Consider the following 10,222-nt stretch of genomic DNA (forward strand, 5'->3'; position numbering starts at 1 on the left):
TGGGGAGGCGGCTAGGAAGGCCAACTGCACCTTGTCGTGCATCCACAGATGCATCTCGAGCAGGTCCAAGGAGGTGATCCTCCCCCTCTATGCGGCACTGGTCAGGCCGCAGCTGGAGTACTGCGTCCAGTTCTGGGCGCCACACTTTAAGAGGGATGTGGACAGCATCGAGAGGGTCCAGAGGAGGGCCACTCGTATGATCAAGGGACAGCAGGGTAGGTCCTATGAGGAAAGGTTGCGGGACCTGAACCTGTTCAGCCTTCAAAAGAGAAGGCTGAGGGGGGATCTTGTGGCCTGTTATAAACTGGTTAGGGGGGATCAGCAGGCGCTGGGGGAGTCCCTGTTCCCCCGAGCGCCGCAAGGAGTGACCAGGAACAATGGTCACAAGCTGGCGGAGGGAAGGTTTAAGTTGGACATCAGGAGGCGCTACTTCACGGTCAGGGCGGCTAGAGTCTGGAACCAGCTTCCAAGTGAGGTGGTGCAGGCTCCCACCCTGGGGGTTTTTAAGAGGAGGTTGGATGACCACCTTACTGGGGTCATTTGACCCCAGTGCTCTTCCTGCCATGGCAGGGGGTTGGACTAGATGATCTGCTCAGGTCCCTTCCGACCCTAGAAACTATGAAATCAGCCGAATCTGAATCCGAAGCGAATACTAGCCACTTTGCACAGGCCTACCCAAAACATCTGAGAGAGCATTTGTGATGAGTATGAAAAGTAGTTGGTTTCATTCATGTCTTCTTGCTTAAGAGAGTTGAGTTGGTTTATTTGTCTGTTTTTATTTAACTTGAATATTGCAGAGAATCCTGTTCTAATAACAATAAGACTACAGAAAAACTGTTGAGAGAGAGCTACTTTTAAATAAGTAGAAAGCTAATTTAAGTCAGTCACAGAGATCCAGATCTTCAACAGTGCGTGCATCTATACATGCATGTTAATGTTCTTGAACAAACTGGTGCTTATTGCTCCCAGGCGTACATTTAAATGTGCACCAGGGAGTGCAGCACGTTGAGCCAGGTCAGAGCAGCCCTGGCTGGCAGGTCGCACTGGGGGGTCAGCTCGTCAGCCCAGGACTGTTCCCCTTGGCTCAACATGCTGTGGAGGGGCTGGCTGGGGCATGAGGGAGCTTCAGTGCATGGCTAGCCAGCAGGTATCCCCCACACTGAAGCACGCTTGTGCCCCAGCCAGTCAGACCAGCGTCTACACAGGTGCTGCTGTGGAGCTTTTTACTCTGCAGCAGGCTAGTACTTAAATACCTTGGGAGCTCTGGGCCTAAATCCCTAAAGAAGGTCCCAAATCATAAGACCACTTGGAAGTGTGTGATCATGTACTCTGCTAAATCAGAGAGAATAGGATAGTTTGACATTCGTTCCAGATAGTTACAAATTATAGCAAAACTAATAGTCACACTTTCAAAGCTGTGAATAACCACCTTTTGGTACTTTCAGTAATATCCAGTAATTGAATTATTTTGACAACCAAAGCGAACATGAAAAAATGTTATGAGTACAAAATAAGAAGTAAAAGTCTACAATATAGTAATGCAGTAAAAGTTCCATTTTAAGTACCACTGTTGTAAGCTCCTTTGCTAGACAACCCAGGAAGGATAAAATTGTAAGTGTGAAACATGGGAGATCTGGTTTCAGTTTCTAGTACTGTGGCCAATTTCTTGGGATAATAATACACTGCTTTATGTTGGTATGATGAGACAAAATATTAATGTTTGTTAAATACTCATAAAAATACACAGAACCATACAAACTCTTTTGAATCTTAGTCTCAGGCTGTACTCTGTCTGTCCCATTCTAAAAGGAAAAATAGGTCCATAATAGATTTAGGTAGATGAGATTTTTAAATTTAGAAAGTGAATCAGCCTAGGGACATTTGGCAGTGAGAGGATTCCTTTAACAGTGGCTGGCTTGCTGTATATTGAGCCTTCATAATTAGTCAGTTAAGTTTTCTCTAAATTTCAAATGTAGATGTAATGTTAAATTTATAATAAAACCCAATAATTTTAAGCTTTAATCCTGCTAAGATTTATTCACATATTTACCTTTGTGATAGAGATTAAAATACCAGCAAAAATGTGTAGAACCTCAGACAAATATGAGCCCCACAAATTTGTGTCATAAGGAGACGGTGAAAAAAGAAAGAAATTGCACATTTTACTAAGCTTACGCTTCATCCAATTGATTCAAGAGCACTATACACAATATCTAATATTATGTCTTTGCAGAAGAAGAGCCTTGGTTCAGTTGAAATCCTGAGTTTATCCTGAAGTTTAAAGGATAGTATTGACAACTTTTTTGATAAACATTGCTCTTTTTTTTAAAGCTATTGCTACTCAGTGCATTGATCCTGAAAGAATGTCAACTCAGTCAGACAAGCTTAGAAAATCAAAGGTATATTATTTATTTGTAAACATATTTTTAATTGTCTTACACATTTAGGGAATTTTTATACATGTTCCCAGGGGGGAGGTGGCTTTAATTTGAGTGGTTCTGAGAGCCTCTCTAATTAAAAGCATCTGTAGCGTCTTGTGTATTCAGCTTCCCATGCTTCAGAATGGTGGCAGGGGTGCTTTAACTAAAGCTTATTCAAAAAGCTTTAGTTAATGCAGCCCCATCAGGATTTTGAAGTGTGGGGATGCTGAACACATGAGATGCAGAGGCTGCTGGACCATGCTAACTAACATGCTTCAGCAGACTTGATTAATCAGATCTGCTCCGATGCACTGTACAGTGCATTGGAGTAGAGTCCCCGCACATGTACAGGCACCCTTAGAACAGATTTCCAAAGGGTCCTCTATCTTGTGTCTAGGGGCAAGTTCTACCAATGCTCAGAGGGGCAAAGCTACTTGGAAAATTATAACCCTTTTTTATATTGAAGTGGGGAATGTGACATAAGACTTTTGGGTATTGCAGGCCATTGTTTTGAATTTGAAGTAATATTTGGGTATTTTATGTTCTCTCTTGTTGTACCTGAGAATCCCATAAGATGTTTACTTCATTGTAAAAATACATTTAGTATTAGTTTTGAATAATTTGTTTAAAAAACATTTTTCAGGTTGCTAAAAACATTCCTGAGGAATCAAGTAATAAAAATGTAGAGGTAAGTGTTACCAAATATTATAGATTGTGATATATCAACATATTATATCAAAGGATATGGAAATCAGTTCAGGGAAAGAAACAACTACAGAATCAGGCCCAAAACATATATGTATTAGAGAGTTATGATCATTTTTTTTAGTTACACACATTTCAATACATGATATGAAAGCTCATCTAAATATAATATTAGTGTGCTGGTTATTTTGAATTGTGGGGCTCAATGTGTGTCCTTCTAAAATGTGCTTGATAAAGGATCTGAGGAAGCAAATGTGGCTCTTTGTCAATTCTGTGTTTTGATCCCTATAGCTCCTAGAGATTCTTTGACTTTAAGCATGAGTTAAAGGACCATCTAACCAAAACTAGCTGGTAAAAGCACAGAAGGGGGAACCTTGCCAGCTAAGAATGCTAGGTTATGTCAGTAACATTACTCAGGTGTGTTCCCAAGTCTGAGCCCTAAAATAACAATTCTGAGCATATTTCATTGGATAGAGAAGCGGCTGCAGAATTCTAACATAACCTACTACTGTAGTTTTAACTGAGCTAATTAAAGGAAAATATTGAGATAAACAAAGATAGAAAATCTGAATTCTCCTCAGATGACAAATATAAGATCCAAAACCTGCTCACTTGACTTGCTTGAGCAGTAATATTGAAAACAGCATGTCAAAAACCATGTACTTCACAAGAGTATCAGTGAATAGCTGCCTGCTGCTTTGAAAATTTTGTATCACTACAAAAATGTCTAGATTTATTATTTTATATTACTTCCTGCACTTCGAAGCACAAGGTAAGCCACTTGGCTTGAGGTAAAAAATAACAGAATGTTCAAAATATAGGAAAGGTTTATATAAGGCACAGAGGTATTGTTTTCTGAACTAGAACAGTAGCCTACCATGGTCTTCTGTCCCCTTGGAACATAATTATAAGTGGAAATCCACAGTGATTACCTTCAACTAAATTACCTGGAAGATATCATAGAGTGCCCCTTAGCAAGTTTGCAGATGACACCAAGCTGTGGATAGTAGTAGATATGCTGGATGGTGTGGGAAGGATTCAGAGAGACCTGGAGGACTGGATGGAAAGAAATTTCATGAAGTTGTGCTGCCTATGGGGCAAACCTCCCTGGGAGCTTTTTGGATCAGAAATATAGGGTTGACTTATACACTGTGTTGACTTGTGCACCAAAAAAATACAGTAATTATTAGGCCTGTGCGAATAGGGAAGTATTCGATTCAGATTCGGATTTGGCCGATTTGGAGGACAGTGATCTGATTAGGAGATTTGCATCACTGTCCCGAATTGATTTGGCCTAATCTGCTTTGGAAGGTTCGGCAGTGATTCGGATCAGTCGGGTAGAGGCAGACACAGCTGGGTGGTTGCAGGTTCTCCTGCGAGTCCTTTGGCTGTGCCTACCTGTCCCCGGGCAGGGGGAGCTGTGGAAGAAGCCCCCATGGCTGCCCTGCCTGGCTCTATCCTGCACCCGGCCCTCCCAAGCCTTGTCCCGGCACTTAAAAAATAATAATTTTTTTAAAAAGCTCCAGTCTCACCGGCTGCATAAGCAGTGATTGGAGCCTCTGAGGGCTCATGGCAGAGCCCTCCCATGTAGTGGGGGGCAGTGGGATTTGCCCTCTGCCTGGCATCCATGAGGCAGTTGTCTCATGGTGCAGGTACAGTGCGACTCGGCAGGGTGCTCCCTGTGTCTGGGACCTGGGGCTGCTGGGGCTGAGAGGTGCCAGGCTCTGGCTGACATGTGGAGCCACTCCAGCTCCCAGGCAGCGCGCAGCACTCTGCCGAGCTGCACCGCACCAACGTAATACTACAGCCATTGCGTGGGTGCCAAGCGGGGGGAGGGGGTGATCCCTGCTGCCTCACGCTGCATGGGGAGCCTCTGCTATGAGCGCCCAGAGGCCCCAGTCATCAGTGCTGCAGCTGGTGAGTGCAGAGCTTTTAGGGGGAAAAAAGCCCCGCACTCACCGGATGCAGGAACGGCATTTGGGGCCTCTGGGTGCTTGTGGCAGAACTCCCCTGCTGTCTGGGAGCTGGGGCAGCTCCAGCCAGAGCCCAGCATTGCTCAGCCCCAGTGGCCTCAGCTCCCAGGCAGTGCATGGTGCCCTGCCAAGCCACACTGCACCCGCATGATGCGACAGCTGCCATATGGATGCCAGGTGGGGGGGAGGGGGCGATACCTGCTGCCCCCCACTGTGCCGTGCTACACAGGGGGGGCTCTGCCATGAGACCTTGGAGACCCTGATCTCTGTTGCCAGAACCAGTGAGTGTGGGGCTTTTTTTTTTTTTGTGTTTGGAGGCTGGACTTGGCAGAGGATGGGGCCAGGTAGGGCAGCCATGGGGGTTTCTCCTGCGGCTCCTCTGGCTGTGCCTGCCCTTGCCCCGGCGGGCAGAACCACGGCGGTTTTGTCCTGCTGCCACTTGCCCAGCTGGCGCGGGGGGGAGGGGGCGGTGCGATTCAGTCTTGGCTCGCTCTGGGCGGCAGCCTCTGCTCCCAGCACTGCTGCGCCCACATCCCATGCCCCCCTGCCTTGCTTGGGCAACTTGTCCCAGCCCCAGTCCCTCCCTCCTGCATACCCCATCCCTCTCACAGTCCCAACAGATTTACCAGCTGGAGGCAGCTGTGTCAGCTGCCTTGTTTAGTCTATGGCTGAATCTCCGAAGTGGTTGAATCTTTTCTGAAGCTTTTCTGAATTGATTCAGAGCTTTTAATTGTTCTCCTGATTCGATTCGGATTCAGAGATTCGGCCTCCAAATTGGGCCGAATCTTCTCCAAATCGCATCACCTACTGAAGTTTCATACAGCCCTAGTAATTATAAATGGATCCATATCAGAATGATAGGAGGAGGTTTTGAGTCAAGTCCCACAGGTGACTGTCCTGGGCTGGAGCTAACAGGATAAAATTCAATATTGATAAGTGCAAGGTGCTACACATTGGGATGATTAATCATAAATACAAATACAAAATGGGTGACACCTGGAATGATGGCAGCACTACAGAGAAAGATCTGAAAGTTTTGGTAGATCATAGACTCAGTATTAAGTCTGCAGTATAATTCAGCCTCAAAAGGTGAATGCAGTTTTGGGATGCATCAATAGAAGCATTAGGTGCAAGACGCAGGGGGTGATAAGTGCCTTTCTGCTTGGCATTGGTTATAGCAGTGTGTAGAGTTTTGGGCTCCACATTCCAAAAAGGATGTGGAGAAGTTAGAGAGGGCCCAGAGGTGGTTAACAAAAATAATACGTGGTTTGGAAGCAAGTCATATGAGGAGAGGTTGAAGGAGCTAGGTATGTTCAGCTTGCAGAAAAAGTGCTTAAGAAGGGACATGATAGCAGTTTTCAGATACTTGGAGGGTTGCCATAATGAAGTGGAAAAGCCTTTTCTCTCTTGCTGTAAAGAGTAGGACACAGATAGGTGGCTTGAAGTTGCAGCAAAATAGGGTTATATTGGATATCAGGAAAAACTTCTTGACTGTTAGGTGAATGAGGCAGTGGAATACACTGCCAAGGGAAGTTGTGGACTCTGCATCACTGAAGGTGTTCAAGAAGAGCTTGGACAGCCACTGCTTCGGGATGACCTAGGTATAGCTATGCTTACATTCTACTGTGGGTATTTCCCAAGCTTCTGGGCTCTGCTGATTGCCGCATGGGGCTGGGAAGGATTCCCCCCAGCCCCCACTGCTACATGTCAGGGCTTGTTTGTTTTTAAAAAGCCTTCCTCAGAGGCATTGGATGCTGGCTACAGGGAAGGCTGGGGATTTTGACTTGGGTGTGCTAGTGTTCCTGGTGGGACTTAAACCCAGACATTCCTAGCTAAAGGGTCAGGCCAATTGCCATATTTTGGTCAGGAAGGAATTTTACCCTATGGTCAGATTGGTATGGCCAGTGGGTGTTTTGCCTTCCTCCATAGTGGGGGCCATGGCCCTCTAACTGGGATCTCTCAAGCCTATATTAACAACCACATTGGCTGCTGTGTTCCCCCTGCTTTACCTGTGACAGGTTGGTGTGTTATGTCTTGGGTTTTGTGTCAGGTTTGACTGCATAGTTTGGCTAGGAGGTTAGACCATGGATTTCTGTAGGATGGTTTGGATAGGGATGATCCTACCTCTTGCTGGTAATTTGCTGACAACTAAATGAAAATTACTTGCTGGTAAACTGGACCTCTTACTAGGACTGAATAATGGGAACAAACAGTTGGTGAAGAAACTGCTGATAAAATGTGGCTCCCAAAATGGGACATCTCTGTTATAGAGTAAGTGTCTTTAATTTCAGATTTAAAAAATTTTGGAGATATGTTTTATCTGATATCCTCAGTAGAATAGCTGTGCAAATCTAAGATAACTAAAAGCATAATAATTAGCTTGTACAATTAAACTTTTTTTTTCCTGTTTAGAACTGTCAGTACCCGGGTTTCAAGGTAAAACAGCTTTCAGAACTGCCGAGACACTTAGATGCTGCAGATCTGTGGGACTTGGTTATAAAAGCTCAAAATTTCGAAGTATGTAGTCTTCACTCCATTTTGCTAAGTAGAAATTGCTGACATAAATTATTCAAAATCTTTCAGAGATCAGTCTTATCACGTGGTCCTTTTTTCCATTAAGTTTTTTGTATCTGCTTTAGGTACTCCTGAAGGATACCAAAAAGATGAACCTAGACAATTATGTCCTTTATTTATTACAGAACAGGCTGACCTCAGGTAGCAACAATGAAAGCTTGCCCTACCCTAGTGTCTCAAAGCTAAATATTGTTTTGAAAGAAACTATGTTAGAGTAATTTACAGTTGTAAACTCAGACTTAGAAACTGTGAAGCTTTAATGCTACACTCTGCTATTCAAGGCCGATTCTGCTCATTATGCCAGCGGGAAGGAGGCCTACCAAGGATGATTAAGGTGAAACATTGCCTCAGAGGACACTGCTAACCAAAAGAATACAGTCTTACATACTTGTGGCATATGTTCACCAAGAGAATGGAAGTAATGTGGAAAAAGCCATCTTGAAGAACTAACTGTTCTTTTTTAGGTCCTGTCTTCCTCTCACCCAAACCCTCTCAGTCTTTCCACTTCAATATTACCTATATTTGACATCCCCATATCTTAATTTCTATTTTTTTTTTTGCATTGAGTCATCATAACTTGCCCTGACTATTTTCATCTCTATAAATACAAAGTTTTCATTTCTGATCAGTATAAAAACTATAATTCTATATGTGGAGTACTATTGCAGTTGTTTAACATTCACTTTTTTTGTAAAAGGGACTATTGTAAGCACTATGTCATTTGTGCACCACATTTTTCTGGAAGTCATGCACTTTGATTGAATGTCAGATTTATTTATTATGACGGTTATTAATTTCTGTCATTTGTTCAAGGCCAAGTAGTGTCAGTATGACAAAAAGCAGACTTTATGGAATTGGGGATGGAGCTAAAATTCAGGATTTTGAGCTGTCTAGGTCATCTGTTTTTCTAAATAATAGGCAATATGCCAGTGTGTATGCACAAGCACTTTTTTAAGTAAAAAGTTTGTACACTTAAACATTCATGTTGAAGACTGGTAATGAAATACTAAACTTCAGAAGTAAGGTTGATATGTCAGTCCCTCAAAATATACATCATTATAATTTCCACATATAAAAATATTCCTGGCAGAGAACGTTAATAGAGCTTAACACCTTTTTGGTGTAAATAGACAAAGGTTATACTTCTGCAGCTTTCAGTTTAATGGGTGGTAGTGCTTGGCCAGTATGTAAGTATCCTTTTCAAAGACCCCAGCACATGTTACACTTAAGACATGATTAACCAGTTAATCGCATCTTAAGTAGTAACCCAGCCACGTGGTAGTGCAATTAATGGTGTGATAAAACATGGACTAAGTCATAAAATTATTACCCAAAATGATGCGATAACTTTGCGGCTGGTTCCCATCACACCTTAAAATGTACATGTAGCCCGGTTGATTGGAGCTTGAGGCTTAGGGAGTGCATGGGAGCTTTTGACTTGATTGCATGCTCCTGAGGGTAGGAGAGCCCATCAGCTGACTGCCACTCCCAGCCTGCAGGGCGCATGGGGTCAAGGGCTGTGATATGCTCTGGAGGTGGGAGCCCTGAGCAGCTGCCATTCCCAGCCGTGGGGGTGCAATGGAGCACTTGACCGCTGCATCCCAGAGCTTGGGAGTGCAGATCAGCTGCTGCTCCCAGCTGCAGGGGTGCATCAGAGGCTTTGTCTCTGTCATGCCCCAGGCCACTCACTTGCTGGGGTGCCACAGAGTCAAGGACTCCAGTGCACCCCTGTAGCTGGAAGCAGCTGTTGATTTCTGTGCCCAGACACCAGGTTGTAGCCGAGACTTTTAAGTTTCTTGCACCTGGAGACTGGGACTGGCAGCTGATTGGGGCTCCTAGGCTTGGGGTGCAACAGAGTCATGGACTCCACTGCACCCTGGTGGGTGTCAGCTGATCTTTGCTGCCAGCCTCAGGGACATATTGGACCCCTTGACTCCAGTGTGATCCTGAGGCTGGGACCAGGGATCAGCTGACTGGTTTCCAATAGCCTGTGCAGGGGGAAGCCAGGATCATCATGGCGGAGGATCCTCTTCCTCCCCTCCCCCCCACCACTTGTCTCTCACCTATTAACTACCTCAGTTTACATTTTAACTGAGTGGCTTTCTTGCATATGTAGTGGCCTCTGGTTGTTTTACTGCTCCATCCAGGAAGAGCACAGACCAACTGCAAATGCTTCCTCTGCCTGACAAAGGGTATTTGTACCTGAAAGCTTGGACAGAAGAATTTTTCCAACTAATTGAGCTGGTCTAATAAAAGATATTAGATTTACCCAAAGAACCTTGTCAGAACTTTACCTATACTCTCACTAATTTTGTGGGCATTAATTTGCCCTGATTTTCAGTTGTATTGAGCATCTGAGACTGCAGTCCAACTTAATGGAAGCTGCAGTTGCTTTACACGTGAAAATCAGGCAATGTGTTTATCTAGTTTGGGACTCAATGTTAAGATACCCAAAGTAGAGGACTAAAAGTGTCTTTTTTTTTTTTTTCCAATTCTGCAAGACCTGGGCAGTACCCTTGTTGCATAAATTGCTGATTTTATCCCCTGGAG

At 44.2% G+C, this 10,222-nt stretch overlaps 1 protein-coding gene across 1 annotated transcript in view; it reads left to right on the forward strand.

Moving 5' to 3' along the window:
- The first annotated feature begins 2,334 nt into the window (after positions 1-2,334).
- Positions 2,335-10,222, forward strand: part of FAM227B (family with sequence similarity 227 member B) — a 16,261-nt gene continuing 8,373 nt past the window's right edge. The window contains exons 1-3 of the mRNA XM_019503855.1: positions 2,335-2,399; positions 3,064-3,108; positions 7,511-7,615. Of these exons, the coding sequence (XP_019359400.1) occupies positions 2,364-2,399; positions 3,064-3,108; positions 7,511-7,615 (186 nt within the window). The 5' untranslated portion in view covers positions 2,335-2,363. The remainder of the gene's footprint in view (positions 2,400-3,063; positions 3,109-7,510; positions 7,616-10,222) is intronic.

Source organism: Gavialis gangeticus, unplaced genomic scaffold (genome assembly GCF_001723915.1).
Source record: "Gavialis gangeticus isolate Ggan-Ray unplaced genomic scaffold, GavGan_comp1, whole genome shotgun sequence".
Classification (NCBI taxonomy): domain Eukaryota; kingdom Metazoa; phylum Chordata; order Crocodylia; family Gavialidae; genus Gavialis; species Gavialis gangeticus.